At 38.5% G+C, this 20,208-nt stretch overlaps 2 protein-coding genes across 2 annotated transcripts in view; one reads left to right on the top strand and one right to left on the bottom strand.

The window, feature by feature from the left end:
- Positions 1–205: 205 nt before the first annotated feature.
- Positions 206–19,300, top strand: gdi1 (GDP dissociation inhibitor 1). The gene is made up of 10 exons (XM_038306626.1): positions 206–330; positions 469–568; positions 2,508–2,642; positions 3,722–3,920; positions 4,005–4,136; positions 7,074–7,173; positions 7,268–7,439; positions 8,484–8,628; positions 8,724–8,778; positions 15,809–19,300. Exons 1-10 carry the CDS (start codon positions 217–219, stop codon positions 15,959–15,961), a joined length of 1,305 nt encoding a protein of 434 aa, XP_038162554.1. The 5' UTR covers positions 206–216; the 3' UTR covers positions 15,962–19,300.
- Positions 19,057–20,208, bottom strand: part of itih6 (inter-alpha-trypsin inhibitor heavy chain family member 6) — a 30,795-nt gene continuing 29,643 nt past the window's right edge. Inside the window, exon 17 of the mRNA XM_038306625.1 lies at positions 19,057–19,986. Coding sequence (XP_038162553.1) covers positions 19,724–19,986 — 263 coding nt within the window. The 3' untranslated portion in view covers positions 19,057–19,723. The remainder of the gene's footprint in view (positions 19,987–20,208) is intronic.

Raw genomic sequence — 20,208 nt, 5'->3', positions numbered from 1 at the left:
GAGGGGTCTGAAAAGTGGCTAAATATAGCGACTAAAGCGCTAATTTGGCAACACTGCTCTTTGCATCGTTTGTTTTCAAATGGTTTGCTGCTTTCTGTTTGGACCTTTCTGAACATGTGCAGCAGATGGACTGATCTAATATGGTGGACACTGGTTTATTTCCAATTATATCATGTCTGAGTGTCTTTTACTGATGCTGGTTGTTGGTTGTGCTTCATGCAGGAGTGCATTCTGTCTGGGATCATGTCCGTGAATGGGAAAAAGGTTCTGCATATGGACAGGAACCCCTACTACGGTGGGGAGAGCTCTTCCATTACACCCCTGGAAGAGGTACGACGGATAGCAAATCAGTATATACAGAAAAAAAGTTATATTCTTCATTGTATAACATTTCATTTTGTGTATTGTGTTTTTAGCAGCTGTGACTGGCTATCTTTAATCTCACTCTTCATCCTTTGTGTTCTGCAGCTGTACAAGCGCTTTAGTCTACCTGATAGCCCACCGGAGTCCATGGGCAGAGGAAGGGACTGGAACGTTGATCTCATCCCCAAGTTTCTCATGGCTAATGGTCAGTATCAGGTTAGATGTAGGATTTTATATTCCTTTAACTTTGAACACCAAAAGAAAATAAATAAATAAATAAATAAATAGATCCATCTATCTATCTATCTATCTATCTATCTATCTATCTATCTATCTATCTATCTATCTATCTATCTATCTATCTATCTATCTATCTATCTATCTATCTATCTATCTATCTATCTATCTATCTATCTATCTATATGCAATTAATTTAAAAATATGTAATAAAGGTTTTTCTTTCTGTGCTAAAAGTATCTTTCTTTTATTAGTTGAATAATTAAAAATATAATTAACTGATTACTTAAATAACCGGGAGGTGCAGCCCTAGATATCTGTAACGGCAGTTTTGACAAATCAGAATGATGCTAGAGATTTGCTAAAAGTCAAACTGATGGAATGTTAACTCACTTGCCTGTCGTAATTTATACTTTTTCAGGCGATCAAATTTTGGATTTTAGTTGTTTTTCTAACAAATTTAATAAAAAACAACAAACAGAAAAACTATTTAAGAGTGACGGTGGAGATTTTTTTGATGGTTGACATAAAAAAATTGGTTTATATATGAGTCCTGCTATGTTAGGGTCACATGACTAATTCGCTGAGGGATCTGAAGCTCTCAAATTACATGGGGGAGTTTTTAGATGGGAAAAATATTCTGCGAATACACAGAATATGTTTTTTTTTTTATATCTCATTGGACAGGCCTAGACTAGCCTCGTGAGACCATCCTGATCTCGCGAGCTTTCAAGGTTTCACTCGCAGATCAGTCTGGAGACTCTCCGATAAAGAAAATTCGGAGCCGTTCACCAAACGAACGTCCGATCAGCGTTGGCTTTGAGGCGGGTTGAGGTGTGACACAACGAGAAGCGCGACAGTTCAGTCTAAAGAACATGGCGGCTTCAGCCGATGAAACTAGCGTTAACGTGGCTATCGAGCAAGTTTTATCGGAATTACAGAGTATTTCTTCGCTGAAAGAAGAGCAAAACACTGCTCTGGAGGCTTTTCTCAGAGGAAAACATGTTTTTGCTCTTCTCCCGACTGGTTTCAACAAGAGTTTGATCTATCAATTGGCTCCTCTTCGTCGTCGCTCTGTTAGTACGTCATATGCTTCGTTGATCTGATTGGTTTATTTGGCCCGTCTATCACCAACGTAGGCCAATCAGCTAACCAGTATTTTCGCCCCTTCCCAAAATTACTTCAACGGAAGGTTTCCAGATGGATATGCGGAGCAGTGATAGATATATTAACCTCACAGCGAACAGACTTGATGAACTCAATTTGTTTTTCCTCCAAATGTTCAAATGTCAGAAAGTTCTTTATGCAGCGGGTGGGTTAGTTCCCTTGGGGGCAGTGTGTGTGTTGGGATTTTTGTAATGTATAAATGTACATACTGAGCTTTGCCCAGTCAGAGCCATATCTCTCCGTCTGAAGACGTTAAATAAATTTAAACCTTTTTCTTGCAAGAAATGCCTCCGCTTCCTAACTCCACAGCCACAATGGGAAAATTCTGGTGTTTACAGCAGCAAAAAGACTATAGAATAAAATGGTGACACCAATGTGGACCTTATAAATAATAATAACATAATTGTGAAGAGCTAAAAAATAAACAAATAAAATGCTGTACTGTAAAATGTTTTAACAATATAAAACTGTGAACCTGGAGAATAAATAACCATACAGCTATGGACATTTTTACAGTAATGGATATTTGAAAATAGCAGCAACATCAGAGGTGTGCAAAATGACAGCTATGTATTGATTTTTCAATTTTTTTAAATATTTGTTGTATAAAATGGATATTAACATTTTTGTAGGTTGTAGAGCAATAAATAGCAGAAAAAACTTTTCTCATGCTTCCCACATATAGTTGGGTAAATCAGACCATTATGGGGCAGATTTAAAGACGCCATTTTCTACTTTAGGTCAGCTTGTGAAGATGCTGCTTTACACAGAAGTGACGCGGTACCTGGACTTTAAAGTGGTGGAGGGAAGCTTTGTTTACAAAGGAGGGAAGATCTACAAGGTGCCGTCAACTGAGACCGAGGCGCTCGCTTCCAGTAAGACATCGCCTGCAAATATGACCTGTATGGAGGGAATTTTGTTCCATCATTTTTACAAAGAAGCAATAAGATTTAAAAATAAGAATAATTGGGAAAAATCGATTTATAAAAATGAAACTTATTAATAAGATAAAAGTTTCTGAGATTAACTTTGCAGTTTTTACTTATATATCATGTTTGTAAATTTTATTTTTTCATATAAATTTTTTTATAAAAAAAAGATCTTGTCACATTTCTGTTTCTCAGACTGAGTTTTACGAAATTCATCGTTTTCAAATTATTTTTTTACATTCTCTTCACTTCAGGCCCAATGCAAACATTTGCTCTTGACCAATAAAATGTTGTTAATGTCCAGCAGACCAATAGGAATACATCTTCACTCTTTACTCCAGTAGAAAATATGATCTTTTGATCTTTTAAAAGTATGTAATTTGGAAAACTCAGTCTGAAACAGAGCAATTAAAATATATATATATATACAAATCATAACATTTGAAAAAGAAACATGAAAAGAAAAAAATAATACATATTAAGCAATTTAGAAAAACAGAATCTGAGAAAACATCAAAATTACTCCGAAAACCTTTTTTGATTAAGACATTTTTTTTTTCTCTTATTTTATCTATTTCATTTGAAAGTTTCATTTCTGGATTTCAGTTTTTCAAATTACCATTTTCTTTTTCTTTTTTTTTTTAACGGTGTCCTGTCTGGCAATGTGGCAACAAGAATAATTGTCTTGATGCCAAAAAGAGCCCAACAGATTTTACTTTCACAAGTGTAGCAGTACGGCAATTGCCATCTTGCTCCACTTGTTTCATGCATATAAATTGCTTTATTATAATTATGCAGGGAGTTTTACAGTTTATATGGACTCTGCAATGTAAATAGAGCAGAAAAACAGAAGAAGAAAAGGAAAAAAGAAAGAAAAAAGAGAAAAGAAGAGATAGAAAGGAGACAATTACCATTTTCAATAATAATGAAACAAAGTTCACTCCATACTTGGGTATTTTGTTTGCTGTTTTGTTCAGACGTTTGTTTGTGCAGTTTGAGTTAAATCGTCTTGTTTAAATGTCCAGACCTGATGGGAATGTTTGAGAAGAGAAGGTTTCGGAAGTTTTTGGTCTTTGTGGCCAATTTCGATGAGAACGACCCCAAGACCTTTGAGGGCGTGGACCCTAAAGCCACTACCATGAGGGATGTTTACAAGAAGTTTGACCTTGGCCAAGATGTCATTGATTTCACCGGCCACGCCCTGGCCCTCTACAGGACAGATGAGTAAGACTAGATGGGGAAATGAAGTAAGTACTCTGAAACCACATGACCAGCCAGGCTTATTAACTCTTTACTCTCCCCTTCCAGCTATCTTGATGTTCCGTGTTTGGAGACGATCAATCGTATCAAGCTGTACAGTGAATCACTGGCACGTTATGGAAAGAGCCCCTACCTCTACCCCCTGTATGGCCTGGGAGAGCTGCCACAGGGATTTGCAAGGTTTTATTTTTATTGACATTTCTTTTCACATGCAAAAAATGCTTGGTATCACTTTACAATAAGGCTCCCCTTATAGATGGATGATAAATAATGGCATTAATTAAAGTATATATTTAAACTGAAATAACAGCTTTTACAATAGTTTCTTCATTTCATTCCCATTCAGAGTTTACGAGAATAAAGTTAAAAAATTCCGAGAATAAAGTCATCAAACCACCTGTTTCAAAAACAAAGTTTCGAGCTCGACCAGCCTATGACGGCTGACCAGCACTCTACAATCCTCATTTTAGGGAAAAAAGTGCTTTTTAAGGAATTTTAGGACTTTATGCTCATAATATTATGACTTTATTATTGTAATTTTATGACTTTATTATTGTTGCGACTTTATTCTCGTAATTTCATGACTTGATTCTCATAATATTATTACTTTATTCTCGAAAAAAAAAAAAAAATGTCTAGCCTGGCCCTAATACACCATTGTTATCTAGGCTTAATATACAAATATTATTGCCTACTTTTAGATATGCTCTAGGCTTTTTTGATTATCTTTAAAGGTAAAAAAAGTCAGACCAACAGTAGTATGTTATAGTGATGGGAACAGCAGTTCTTTTGAGTGAACTGTATCACTAGAATTAGTACATTAATGTGATTTGTTCACCGAATCACTCATTTCATGCAACTGCAGTTTTGGTTTTACAGTTTAAATGAGCTGCTTCAGTCACATAGTGAGCTATTTACAGAGCTTTAACTGCACTTTCTGATCCTTTACATTTATGATAGGCACATTCATGGCTTTAGAGACATTAAATATGCCTGTCATTGGCCTTTAACAGACTTTCATTTTCGCTAAAAGCAAAAACAGGTAGCCTGATAAACCAGAGATTAAGGTGTAATTTAGTCTGGCCCCGATGAATGAGAAATCGGAAGATTGTTGATGAGAACAACCCGTTGTCTTTCAAACCATGTCTGTGCCTATTGGCCAACGCTCTGACCAATGAGCGCAACTGACTGTGACGTAGTAAGCGCGACAGAAAGCTGGTGGGGGAGTGTAAACAAACAGCCTGTCGGTAAAACGGCGAATACGTCCTTCTTAAAAATGAACAAGCGTAGAGCCTCTTCCTGCTCACATTTCAACGAAAACCCACAGTCTAATCCTTCCAAAACTGATTCCAAAGCTGAGACAAAGGAGAACTGTTCAACAATTGTTGCCATCTTCCTTGTTGTGCTTTCTCCAGCGTTGCGCAGCTTTGTCTTTACGCCCTCAAAACCCCGCCCACTTTGCATCCAGAAATTCAAAACATGCATGTCTGCGTTGTGATTGGCCCGCCAGTTCTAGGGCCTGGGGCACTGAGGATAGACCACTCGCAGGAAAAAATTATTTTGGCCGCTGGTGGGTGGGCTAGTTTACTAGGCTACCAAAGAGGTGAAAAATATTTTAACTTTCCAGGCTCTCATCTTACCTTATTTTGAAGTTCTAGCAACTGAAGTCAATAAAGTGAAAGTGAAATTGAAAATAAAGTGGAAGTGAAAGAAAACTAGAATAAAAGCAAGTAAAGGCTAACTTTAGCCTTTACCTTAAGGGTACGTTTAGCTATTAGCTTCGAAGTAGTCTTGGCTGACTTTAGCTAATAGCTTGGAGCTATTCCAAGCTAACTTTATCCATTAGCTGGGAGGTTTTCCAAGGCAAGGCACGACAAGTTTATCTTTCTGGCACAATTCAGTACAAAGACAATTTAAAAGGCTTTAGATGAGTTAAAATTAAAATAAAGCTAAATTAAACCAAATTAAAAGGAAGTAAAGGCTAACTTTAGCCTTTAGTTTAGGAGTATTCAAGGCAAACTTTAGCCTTTAGCTTGAAGTTTTCCTGGCTAACTTTAGCCCTTAGCTTGGAGCATTCCAGGCTAACTTTAGCCTTTAGCTTGGAGCATTTCAGGCCAACTTTAGCCATTAGCTTGGAGGTATTCCAGGCTAATTTTAGCCTTTAGCTTGAAGTATTCCAAGCTAATTTTAGCCTTTAGCTTGAAGTATTCCAGGCTAATTTTAGCATTCAGTTGAAGTATTCCAAACTAACTTTAGCCTTTAGCTTGAAGTATTCCAGGCTAATTTTAGGCTTCAGTTGAAGTATTCCAGGCTAACTTTAGCCTTTAGCTTGAAGTATTCCAGGCTAACTTTAGCCTTTAGTTGAAGTATTCCAGGCTAACTTTAGCCTTTAGCTTGAAGTTTTCCAGGCTAACTTTAGCCCTTAGCTTGGAGCTTTCCAGTCTAACTTTAACCTTTAGCTTGGAGTAACAGTAACTGTTGTTTGAGCGACAGAGTGTAAAATTTTGTACTGATTTTGATTGAAAAGTAACGAATCAGTTTATTCTAGTGATTCTATCCAGTTCCTTCACACAAATGTTCATTAATTTGAACGACAGGATCATGACCGACCCAACATTGTTATGTAATTGAAAGAGGAATTTTAATATTCTGTCAGACAAGGTAGGTTATATTTTTAAGAGATATAATGCTTTATAATGGAAAGACATCCGTTTTTCAACAGTTTTCTGCAGATTTTCTTCTTATTTTCTCCTTTTTTTTCTTAGCCGCTTTGGAAACCAATACTGTAGAAAACTGTGATAGAAAAGAGAGCGCAACAGAAGAAACTGCAACATCTTGACAGAAAATGCAGGGAAGGACATAATAGTTTGCCCCCTTAGTATGTGGCCATAAACAGCAATTTGAGGGGTCAGTTTGTGCTAAACAGATTATTTTCCTAAATAAATGCACCATTAGTAAATACTGTATGGAGTTATGCATCTGCAAAAATTCTTAATTGATTTCCAGGCTTTTTACACACCTTTTCATGGCTTGCCAGTGAATGTTTCCTATGAACGTGTTAATCTCTGTGGAGAATGATAAAACAGAAAGAAGATGATGAACCTATTTTTCTTTTAGGCTGAGCGCAATCTACGGGGGAACCTATATGCTGAACAAGCCCGTGGATGAGATCGTAATGGAGGGTGGCAAAGTGATTGGAGTCAAGTCAGAAGGCGAGGTATGGCCACCATGATATGTTGTTGTTTACGGTAATAAGGATCCTTAAATCAAAGCATGTGCAGCATACTGGATCGATTTCCCCTCTCCTGCAGGTGGCTCGCTGCAAGCAGCTCATCTGTGACCCCAGCTACATCCCAGATCGCGTCCGTAAGGCGGGCCAGGTGATCCGCGTCATCTGTATCCTGAGCCACCCCATCAAGAACACCAATGACGCCAATTCCTGTCAGATCATCATCCCTCAGAATCAGGTCAACCGTAACTCAGGTGGGCGTTTTCTGCTTACTGTTAACAGCAGGCTATGATAGGGCTTGTTCGCAGACAACAGAAATAAATTGGTGGATTTTTATCTCGTGATTAAACATCACAAACAGAGCATAGATGTATATCATACTTTTACTAATCTTAGATCAGCTTAATCAGGGGGGGATTTACCATTAGGTGATATGAGGAAGTTGCTTAGGGCCCCAAGTCTTAAGCAAGGGTGTAACTTAGTGATGAAAGTTAGTGGGGACATTTCAGTGTCCACCATATTGGATCAGTCCATTTGCTGCACATGTTCAGAAAGGTCCAAACAGAAAGCAAATCATATGAAAGCAAACAATGCGAAAAGCAGTGTTGTGAACTTAGCGCTTTAGTCGCTATATTTAGTGACTTTTCAGACCCCTCTAGCACTTTTATTTCAAAAAAGCTCCTAGCGCCAAATCTAGCGACTTTTTTCTGCTACTGGAGACTTTGGAGACAACATCTAAAAGCAGCGAACTCTGCTCTCCAGAGCAAGTAGATTGGTAACCCCGCCTCCTGCTCTCCTCTATCTTGTCTGCTGTCATGATTCATGCAGCTATTATTTCATCCAAATGAAAAATGGAGAACAGATAAGCAGATCATGGCTTGTCTACAGTGAAAAGAAGGACTGGGTTATTTACTTTGGCCTTTTTGGAAACACAGGAAGGAGCAATCAGCTAAGTGAGCTTAGTGCTTGGAAAAAATCAGTGTAACGGGTCTGTTTAATGTGTTGTCTTCTCAATTCAGAGGGCCCCCTGCCTGTCTTTGCCTAGGGCCCCAAATTTCCTAAATCAGCCCCTGAGATGAATCATATTTAACAGACCTGATGGTTGATATAAAACATATTTTTTCTTTATTAGCATTTTACCAAATTCAGTTCTCTTTCACAACTTGACAGATTCATTTGCAAGTAATGTATCTGCGTTGCAAAATGCAAAAAATTAGTAATCTTCTCAATGAAAACTAACTGTTGGTCCCAACATTGCTAATGCATGGTATTTGAATACTTTTTTTTATATTGACCAGACATCTACGTGTGCATGATCTCTTACGCCCACAATGTGGCGGCCCAAGGGAAGTACATAGCCATCGTCAGCACCACAGTGGAGACTAGTGAACCAGAGGCTGAGATAGAGCCAGCCTTGGAGCTGCTGGAGCCCATTGATCAAAAGTCAGTGTCTTTATTACGTTGTTTTTCTACATTCTGTCAATAAACAGCTATAGAGAATCTTCTAAAAAATAAGCCATTTCCTTTCCCCCCCTCAGGTTTGTGGCTATTAGTGACCTTTATGAGCCCACAGATGACGGCACTGAGAGCCAGGTAAGCAGATTCCAGCTCCTTTTACAGCTTCAGCCTGTTGCACAATGTAACAGGTTGAATACTTTGTTGGGCTAATATGCTAACTGCACGCCCACCTGATGTGCAATACAATTTTGAAGAAGATTTGTTTCTTTGGGAGCGAAAAAAAATCTATTTAGGGATTTATAACTGAAAACTTAATTGATGGTAAGATTTACTTAGTTCAGATGCTTTATATACAATTTTCTGCACCCTGATACTTCCGTAAATGACTAACTACGTAGAGGCGAGGGAATCACTTTTAAAAATGTGACATGTTTCATAGTTTTATAACAAAAAAAGGATTATTATGCCTAATTATCAAGGCAGGCTACCTTTATCACACAAGTTTTTGGCTTATTGTAGAAAAACCAAACAATGTTTTATGCAAAAGCAAATACCTTACCAGAAAGTGTCTTTTAAAGAAATTAGTTTAAGTTTGCATCCTGTATGGAAACCCACAAGTCCCAGAAATGTAATACATCAAAAAGGGGAATGTTTTTCTTTTTTTTTATGTGAATTTCAAACTGAATTGCAATCCATGCATCAAGTAAAAAAACAAAGAAATTAAAGAGGCATAACTTGATGATGAACAAAGATAAGAAAAAGGTTTGTGTCCTGTTTTCTGACGCTTTTTTCCAGTCTAAACTTTCTGCTTATACCCCTCTTTTGGTCATCCTTATTTATTGCTAATATATGTACAGTGCCTATAATGCTTTTGTTTGTTTTAAACAAAAGGAAATTAAATAAGCTCATGAACAACTTTTTGTTGTGAAATTAAAAGAAAAATCCCGATTTAGATTAATGGCTGCAAAACCTATAAAATCAAGCATCCTTTTTGTCCTCAGTCTCTCTAATTAAAACTAGTTTAGAGCCAAAACTAAGTTTAAGTGCCGTTAAATATCTACTATTTTTAATTTGTTTTATTGCATAAATGCATTTGTCTGCATTTTTAGTAACAAAACAAACCCCAAAACTTTTTTGCAATACTGATACATTTTCTTTAATTGGTTTAGATTTTAATTTTAGGAAAATGTGGAAAGAATTATTTTTTATTCTAGAGTTATGTTTCAATAACTGCCGACAGTAGTAATTCATATTTTTTTCAGAAAATTGCATTTCTTACGATCTGACATTACGTTACACAAAGATTTGATTTGATTACCAAATTATTTGGCCATTTTTTTAATAACTGATTGATCAGACTAATAATTTCAGCTCTATTCCCTTTGTCGCTATGTTATGTCCTCCTTTGCAATGTTAAACCTCCAGGTTCTGGATGCATCGCCTGGCAGACATCTGTCCCTGAGATATTGCATAGAGTGAAATACTTTTACTTTCACTTCATCAGTGGGCTAGAGTTTCCACATTTTAATAAAACTGCTTGTTCATCACCACACTGTTGCAGAAACTGCATTCAGCTCCAAACAGTCCTGGTGTCAATATGGCGCTCACACGGTTCAGAGTCCCCACCGGTCGTTAAAATTCTTGGAAGTTTGTGAATTTACAAAATAAGTTTAAGACCCTGGGAAGTTTCTGAAAACAGCCGTAATAGGACACCAATCCTTGCACTGGACCTCACATTGAGTCAGTCATCTAGTCGGCCATGTCTCCTAAAAAAAATGTACAGTAACTTTAAAGATTTCTGGCTTGGCAAAGAAAGCTGTGCTGAGTGGCATCAATGGACCAGAAGTCTGGATTTATTAGTGGTTGGACAATTTTTGATGATTAATCATTTGTTCTTTTGCTGTTATTTTCAAATTATGCCTTATTCTTACTGTGGAAATTTCAAGATGACGTTTTATTAATTTTGGGAGCATTTTGATCAGATTTCTCCTATTAAAGAGTTATGAAAGCACCTTAGACTATATTTAGCACTTAGTCTACCTTAGAGATATTTTGGTGAAAAGCTGGATCTTTTCTACTCTTTGTTCGCACTTTTTTAGTCTTGCTAAACTCTTTGTTCTCTATATAAGCTACTGGAACTAGAATTTCCCTGAAGTGCTAACCCCAAGGAATAAATAAAGTTGAGTCTAATTCTACGTTCAGACCTAAAGCAGCAGAAGCTGCAGAAGCAGCTAGTTTACATGCGAAGGCAATGGTTGACGTGCATCAAGGTGCAGCAGAAGGTCCTGCAGGGAGTTTTGAGCAGCTAAAACAGATGCTCAGAAGCACCTGACGTGCGGGACGCGCTGCGAAAGAAGCTGCTGCTGGAGTTGGAAAAATTGAACTTTTGCTGCTCGACACGCCACTTCAACCAATCAGAGAAGCTGATCTGGGAGCTGGCAGGGAGACAGACACAGCTCTGCATCAGCAGAGCACTATGATCACTCCTCTGAAACAGTTTATCAACGCCTAAATTCACTTAAAATGCCGAAATCTGCCAGCAAAACATGTTTGCTTTTATTATCCTGGTGCCCGCAGTTTGGATTACGTACATGAAAACCGCCTTCCAGCAAACGAAGAGGCGACCGGGCCAGAGGCTGCAGTTAAAGGGGATTCCCAGTGACAGCGCACCGCTGGTGTACAGGGGTCTGAGCGGCTCCGACAGAAATAATATTTGAAGGCAGGATGGTAATCTGGATGAACTGACAGTACAGATGAAGTTTTCAGGTGGACTTTCTCACTTCAAAACATATTAAAACTACTTTTTGCCCAATTATCACAGCCAATATAGCTGCCATTAGCTACGTTTACATGCGCAAAAAAATCCGACCCAAACCTTGGTTGATCGGAAATTCAAAATCTCAGTTTACATGGACACTAAATGAAATGATCCGATCATGACGTGTGTATACATGTACCAACGTTGGACTTGGCAGTTCTGTCTGCGTCTGGTTTTTGGGAGGCCTGACAAACGATGCGCTCGGAGCGAGCGGAAAGAAAAAAGGAGAGAGGAGGAAAAAAGCACTTGGCAGCGAAATGTCCGAGAGAAAATGTAGAGAATGAGCGATTGAACCGGCGTGGGAGAGCGAGTGGGCTGTGGAGAGGAAGAAGAGGAAGAGGAGGAGGATAAATTCCTGCTTCCTGCAGCTTTAAATGAACTTGAGTGTATAAGTCGGCGTTCCTAGACTCCTCCCGCCATGTTGTTCACAACAAGAGCGAGAGCGACCGGTGGTTTCCTGTTGTTGACAGGGCGGAAAAACGTCACGCTGACGTCGCACACATGCGCAGTGAAGATTATTTTACTCTTTAGATCCGAATGGGTGTTTACATGGACGCCAATCAGAATGGCGATCGGCAAAAACCACCTCTCTCTTTCGGAATTAAATTTAGATCCGATCGGACCGAATCGGATTAGAATCTTCAGTCTGACATGTTTACATGAAACATTTTTGATCTGATCAGGCCTTCAATCTGATTAGTTGTGTCCATGTAAACGTAGCTATTGTTACAGGCAAAGAAAGGATAGTGTCAGGTCGAAGCACCTAAAGCATCATACATATATATAGGGAAAGAAAGAGACAATTAATTTAGTTTTACTCGCGAGGAGAGTAGGAAGAGACTGCGGAGTTTACAAATCTCCATCCCACTCTGCCAGTCTTCAGCTTTCTCCTCGCTATTTATTAAAGTCAGAAGGGGGGTCCCTAGTTACACAAGCTGAGGTATACAGTAGGAAACAAAAAATACAATTCAATTTGCAGCCTCAGTGAACAGGTCAATTTGCATTTAAATGTCTTGTGGTCAAATGGTCCGAGAACCTCCTGGTTTCGTTGAGCTTGAGCAATACTTCCTGATAGTTGACCTATACTGCTTGTGCAACACCTCCCTGGAACAGTAATATGTCACATATTCTACATCATAATGCTACGTTCACATCGGACGCAGCAAAATCGCGTCTGCTGCTTCATTTTTGCTGCTTGTACCAGTTTAGTTTGATGCGTGGCTGAAGCAGCTATGCTGCTCTGGCTGCGCAGTGAAAAAGTGGGTCTGATGCGTGTTGGGCGGAGCTTCACTATCCTTTCTCTGCCTTGCAGCTATATTTGCTGTGATCAGTGGGAATAAAGTAGTTTTAATATGTTTTAAAGTGAGAAAATCCACCTGAAAACTTAATCAATGCAGTCAATTCATCCAGATTACAATCCTGCCTTCCAATATTATTTCTGTCGGAGCCGAATCAGAGGAATCCCATTCTACAGGAGACAGCAGGTGGCTGGTAGGTGTTTTTCATCTAAATAATCTAAACTGCAGACAGCAGGATAATAAAAGCGAACATATTCTGCCGGCAGATTTCTGCATTTTAAGTTAATTTATGCGTCAATAAACTGTTTCCAGCTCCCAGATCAGCTTCTCTGATAGGTTGACGCGGCGTGTCGAGCAGCAAAAGTTAAAATTTTCCATCTCGAGCAGCAGCGCATCAGATGCTTAAACGCGCCTGACGCGCTGCTTCAGCTGCTCAGACGCGCTGCGCCTGCTGCTCAAAACGAGCTGCGGGACCTTTTGCTGCGACTTGACGTGCGTCAACCATTGACTTTGCATGTAAACTCGCTGCTTCTGCTGCGCCTGCTGCATCCGGTGTGAACGCAGCATAAGAACAAACATTAAGTATCTTATACATAATTATTCCAACAGATAGGGTAGCTCCGCCCAACGCGCATCAGAGCCACTTTTTCTACAGCGCAGCTAGAGCAGCTGTGTGTCAGAACTAAACTCGTACAAGCATAAAAAATGAAGCAGCACACGCGTTTTTGCTGCTCTTGCTGCTTATGGTCTGAACGTAGCATTAGTCTAAGCCTAGACTTTTTTTTCACCCTCAGTTTCCCTTAGATCACCTCACATAAGTACGAAGCTATCAAGAGTGGGTTGACATGTTTGGAAAATCAAGTCTAAGTTTCTCATTTCATCTTTTCAATCTTGTAGACCTGACAGATTTTCTTCTAGAATATTTACTTATAAAGAACAGCCAACAGCCTTGGCTGGGACAAATAGTAGGATATGGGCCCCCATCCGTGACATTTATTATTCATTAATGCCTTTTCCCCAAGGATAACCTTAACCTATTGCAGCCTTTATTGATCAATCATTGTAGTAATAGGGAACCCAATAAAAATGTGAATCCATTTTTAATATTTAACTTGAATATATTTCAATACATTTTACATGTTGATTACATTTAAAAAAAAAAACCTTGTTGGCTTCCTGTGCTAAAAGCTCATGGTGAAAAGTAAAAATATTTTGATATGAAAAGTTAGAGATTAATCTAAGTTTATAATGCCTTTGTTTCTGAAATATGGCCATCAAATAAAAATGTGTCCTAAAAATTTACTAATAATGCAAATAATAAAAATAATAAGCTTAAAAATCAATATTTTTTATTAATCTGATTAATGTATTGGAAATCCCATTAAAATGTTCACATCTAGAAAATGGAAATATTTCCCTTTTTAACGTAATGAATTTGTGGTACTTTTGGCTTTCCATACAAATGCAATTAATCCTATTTATAGACATTATGCTTGACTGACATTAGAATTGAGCTCAAAATGTGAAGTTCAGAGCCATTGTTTAGCAGGTTTTACAGCAGGATCTTCTTTTTGTTCACAGCTGTTTAGCTTCAGCCTGAACCTGCAGCAGGTGGACGCCCCCCCCCACGTCACTCCTAACCAAATTAGATCAAATTAAAAACAGCACAGCCTCTTAACGATATCTGTTGGACCAGTACTGAATATAACTTCATCTAGCAAAGATAAACAACTGAAACCAATCAATGGGGATATAACTCCCCCGATCCGCTAAAGCGAAATTTGAATAAAATAAAAATAAAGAAAGAATTTGATCAATGTATTTCTTCTTTTGTAAGAAAAGAAGAAAAATATTCTTGGTTATAAGTTGATACTCTTTCTCACTTGTTATCTCCATGTATTATGGATATGAATGTTGGCTAAACATTCACTCCACTTTCTTTCATTAATTCCCGTTAGATAAGATTTAAGCAATCGTTTAAAAAAATGTAATTTGTGTTGTGTTAAAAAACAGTGTTCAATGGAGGATGCTTTATAATATTTCCCTTTAAGTCGACAACAATCTCTTTAGTCTTTCCCACATCGAGAAGGAGATTGTTCTACTTACCCTCTGATCTGAATGGCTCATCTCGCACCTGCAGCTGGCTTCATCATTGTGATAAGGGCACCAAAGTATGGAGTAAAATCTGTACCATTATTGTTGCAAGAAAAGAACACACAAAACTGAAACGAAACTTTGAAAAACGTTTTAATTAAAAAACATTTGAGTTTACTTTGGCTATATTCTTAGATTTCGCTATTTCAAATGTATTTTTCAAATTTAAAATTTTATTTTTCCCATATTCCACAAGTTTTATGAATTGAACTCTTCAATCCCAATACAAACACTCGCTATTGAATAAAAAAATATTGTTTATAATGTCCATGCAGCCCATTTGCAATGCGTCTTTACTTCTCATTTCAGTGAAAAGCTCGTTCGCATAAGAAGAATATAATTTGTAAAAGGCTATTAGAACACAATGCATTTATGAATCCTCCATCTGAACAAGAGAATTTTGAAATTAAAAAAAAATCTAAAATCAGTAAAAAAAATAAAATAAAAAACAAAAATTTTAAACGTAAAATCTGCAATAACATTTCAAAAATGAGCAAATTTAAAATTAGCAAAATATGGAGAGTAAATATCTTTTTACAAAATCTGAGAAAACAGCAAAATCGCTACTTATTAAAATGTTTTTCAAAGTTTCGGTTTGGGATTTCATTTTTTTTTTCATTTCTATTTGCAAAATGTGTTCTTAGCTTGTGGAAATAATGGAACAAATTCACTTCATACCACAGCACACTTGATGATGTCATTGTTGCTGTGGGTGTGCATGCTTTTGTGAATCAGCAGTGGGCTAAGCACACACCCCTGTGGAACCCCTGTATTAACATTGATGGTCTTGGAGGCATTCCTTCCTGGTCTGCTGGTTTTTTAATGAGTTGCTGTAAAATGATTGGAATGACAAGCAGAAAAGCTACACTTAGACTCTCCGTACTTTGTCTTCCAGGTCTTTGCCTCGAGGTCCTATGATGCCACAACTCACTTCGAGACCACCTGCAACGACATCAAGGACATCTACAAACGCATGACTGGGACTGACTTTGACTTTGAGAACATGAAGCGCAAACAAAACGACGTCTTCGGGGAGGACGAGCAGTGAGGGCGGTTCGGGGGCCTCTCGGAAGAGGGTGGGAGCAGAAAAAGAAGCGAAGGCGGGTGAAAAAATGGGTCAGAGAGACGGTCAGTCCCTCTCTCAGGATTTCAAAGGATGGTTTGATAGCAATGGAATAAGCGAGTTTTCCTTCTCTTCAGACGTCTGCCTCCATTTCTTTTTTTGGTCTCCCCCCCTTCTTTCCACTCGGAATAAAATTCGTAAAATGCTCACAAACAAACACACACATGCTTTTTCAAACACTTCCTTTCCTCTGTCACCGAAAAGCAGGGTTGATTAGGTATTTCTTTCAGATGTGTATAAACAGTAGAACCATAACTTTAGCTTTGACGTTAAGCCGGGCGTACGCTGTACGATTTTTTTTACCCGTTTCGGGCCGATTCTCCAGTTGTGCTAGAATTTTTCGATCGGGCCGACTTTCAGCCTCATCGTGCGCCGTAGTATAAAGGGGCTAATGATGGGCGATCAGCCTCTCACGACCGCCTCCCGATCAGGAATCGTAAGGTCGGGAGAAAATCAAACATGTTTGAAATTCAGTCGGCCGTCGTAAGACGTTTGTGCGCAAATGCTACTGTTGAAGCAGAGCTACGAAACGAATTACCAGAACATCGAGCACTTCGCATGTGCAAACAAGGATTTCTTCTTCTTCCAGATTGACAAGTCCGACCAGCGCAATCTCTCGCCGCTGAGTCCGACGTGTGATTTTTTGGACGTACACTGTAAGTAGATAGATCGCATCAGAGCGTCGCGTCGAACAGTGAGCTGCAAACTTTTAAACCCTGCGGTTTCGTCGTACAGTTTGAGCTGCAGCTGCATGCAACGATTAAAAATATCGCACAGCGTATGCCCGGCTTCAGTCGCTGATTTTCATACCATTTCAGTCCTTTTTTTGTCGTTCTCGTTGACCACACCTCCAGTTGACATGCATGCATCTTTTACACAGTGGTTTAGCGCATAGACCGAATCGACACTGCGGTTTAAAGGCTGGAGCGTTCCATGCGCCGCCGATCCTGTCAACGCTGCTTTCACTCCAAGTCATTCATACTCTTGTCTTTTTACCTGCGTGACTTAAAGCGATGTCGCTCCTTTCTGGCAAAAAAAAAAAAAACGTGATGTGATCCGCACAGGCATATAAACGGGCTCTTCTCTCAACCGATATCGCTCACTTTTGCAACGCCGTTGTGTTCTCAGTGCAAAGCAGGCAAGCTAATCAGTGGCTATAACCTCTGTTCCCTCGATATCAAAAGAAAAAAAAACAAAAAAAAAACATTTTTTTGTGCGTCTAAGTTATGTAACATCAGTTTTGAAACTGAATAGTTCACTTTCTAACTTGTTAAATTATTAGAAGAGTTTATTTCTATATAATGGGTGCACATTTCACAGGCTGAAGTTATGAAGTTTACAGAGCAGCTGTTAAAAAAATGGTTTTTCAAGTGAAACATAAAAAAAAAGGGAATTTGTGAACAACAGAGACGAGGAAGGGGTTTGGGAAGTTTTTATTGTGAGGGAGGTGGTTTTTGAAAATGCTAAATCAAATAGATTGGAATAAAGCACGGAGGGCGGGATGAGTTTTTTTGGTGATTAAAGATTAGGACTGAAATTTCAGCTTTTGGTGAAAACACCCAGTTTTACCTTTGTGTTTAATGTCAGTGTACATCCCCCTCCACCCCCTCCTAGATGTGAGGTAACAGGAGAAGCATTGTAGCATGTGATCACCCCTTCAGAACGAACCGAGATGCTTTTAATTTAGCCTTATTTGGATTAATCGACTGCTTTGTTTTCACCAACATTGTTTGTAGGTCAATCCTGTATGGGGTAAGATTACTGTCAAAAAAAAAACATATGCGTTCTTGTCTGAATTTTTAAGTGAAAGTCAATGTAAAAAAAATTATAATTTGTGTTTGTTTCTCATATCAACCTAAAGATAGATGTGGCATCTGATCTTCACCTGTGAGAATTTAAGTTTAGAAGTATAAAAAGTTAAAACTTTGAAAGAATTACAAAAAAATAATTTACAACTATGAATCACAGATTTATGAGTAGTAAATATACGTAAATGGTAAATTTATGCTGTTTCTGCTGGAGGTTTCTTGCTGTTAAAAGGGAGTTTTTCCTCTCCACTGTCGCTACAAGCATGCTTAGTGTGAGGGATTGCCTTTGAGTCAATGAGTCGATGCAATCAGCTGGTTTTCGTTAGATAGAAAACTTTTAATGGATGATCTGGTGAATTGTAAAGTCCCTTTAGATGACGTGTGTTCTGAATTGGGGCTATAGAAATAAACTGAATTGAATAGAATCAAAAATGTACAATTACTCGTAAATTTGTGATTCAAATTTGTAAGTTTGTACTCATATTGGTGCAAAGTTGCAGCTTTCTAACTTCTATTCATAAATTCTATATTCACAGATGATCAGATGTCTCATGTATGTATGAGTCCATAACAAGAAACGAAGAAAAATCTTGAATTTATTCACAGCATTGAGTTTTATTTACAAATTCAGACAAGTAGACATATCATTTTATGGACAGTAGTCTCCCCGTAGATTTGTGCCAAAATTGGTGTTTCTGTTATTGACTAATAGTTGGCGGCAGCATGGGGTGTGCAGCGCGCGTTGGAGGGGTATTGATTTTTTTCATAAAAGTTTAAGGTTTTATCCTGCAAATAATAAAAAAAATAATAATCGGACAGGAAGCTGCTGTCATTTTCTCTTTTAACTCCAAACTGATCCTGTTTGTGTCTTATATTTATGATCTATTTATTAAATTCTCACTGACGTTTTTTCATGGAAAGGTTTACGTCGAAATGCCGAAGATGCTACGCCGACTGATCGTTTCGCTTCTCTGATTTGTTTATTTTCTCTGTCGTGTGTCGGCTTCACCTCATTAGGTGATCATTCCGGGATTTAATGTTACGTTAGCTGTTTTTTGAGATGCGTTACAATGGAAGGAAAAACTCAACCTCAACTTTGATTTCACACGATGCTCATCCTGGAAACAACCTGAAGAAAACTGGATTACGTTAACCTGTTGTTCCCTCTTTCCCGCCTTTGTTTTTATTTTTACTCAGAAAAGAAGCCGTGTGTGTGGTTGCGCTGTCTTTATTTTCATCCAGTATGGCCTTTGGGGAAAAAAAAAACACACTATCAACAACATCCCTCGACAGTTGAGAAAAAGAAATAGTCCAGGCTGAGTAGTAGAAGACTTTACTGTCCTTGTTTGATCACTAGTATGTGAACAATACCTAATGTCTTGTGTAACAAATAAAACAAACTAAACTATGAAATGAAATGATAGAAAAATAAAAAAAGCACATGGCAAACCTGGAACCACTGCTTCTCTCTTTCTTATATCCTAGAATGATGCTTTTAATCATTTTTCATGGTTTAATACAGAAAAGAATGATAAATATTAGTCCAATAAATACGTCGGATTTCATAAGGCAGCATAAATGGGTGATCTGTTGTTGCCATGCAACCAGAAAGCACACGGAGGCTCCATGCGTGACCGATCCAGATCCAGTCAGAGACGGAGAGTAATAAAGAGGCTGTTCAGTTCTCTGTTTGAGTACGACTGCACATTTTCCCTTTGATTCATCTAACTTCTTCCTTTTTCTCTCCAAACCACCCGTTCCTGTTTCACAACCGCCTCTCTGTCTGACCGTAACGTCTGTTTCTACCCAGCAGACTCTCAGCTGGCCTCATGCTTTTCGATTACTGGACAAAGAACAGGTGTGGTCGTCTCGCTCGGGGTTACGCGGCGTTCACCAAGTAGCTCTCGTAGGGGTGACCCAGCAGCGCCTCGATCTCCGACTTGGGAACCACCCAGCATTTCCCTGGGTGGCGCTTCTGCAGGGAGTCTTTCACCGTCTTCTCTTGTAAAGTCACCCCCATCTGCTGCGCTCCCCACTTCAGGACCCCCCTGGCTAGAATCTCCTCTTTGTTGTGAGGGTGAGCCTCTTTGTGGCGATGATCGTTCGTCACGGTTAGGGTCATGTCAGAGTGCTGGAACTGACCTGCAGGCAGAGGAAGAGCAGCTGTAATTAGCTGAAATTAATCTGACTTTACTGTGACTTTAATATTTATACTCCAAACCACCATGCAGGATTTTTTGCATCAGGGGTAACCATTAAAAATCAGCGAGGTCTGAATAAAAAACATCATCAACCAGTAAAAGTCCACAGACATTTTTAATTATAATCTGTTACTTTAAACAGAATTTAACACTGAAATAAAAT

The sequence above is a fragment of the Cyprinodon tularosa genome, unplaced genomic scaffold (genome assembly GCF_016077235.1).
Source record: "Cyprinodon tularosa strain WSP-4 unplaced genomic scaffold, ASM1607723v1 ctg587, whole genome shotgun sequence".
NCBI classification, from domain to species: Eukaryota; Metazoa; Chordata; class Actinopteri; order Cyprinodontiformes; family Cyprinodontidae; genus Cyprinodon; species Cyprinodon tularosa.
Note: the sequence above shows the minus strand (reverse complement) of the source record. Positions and strands in the feature narration are given on the sequence as shown.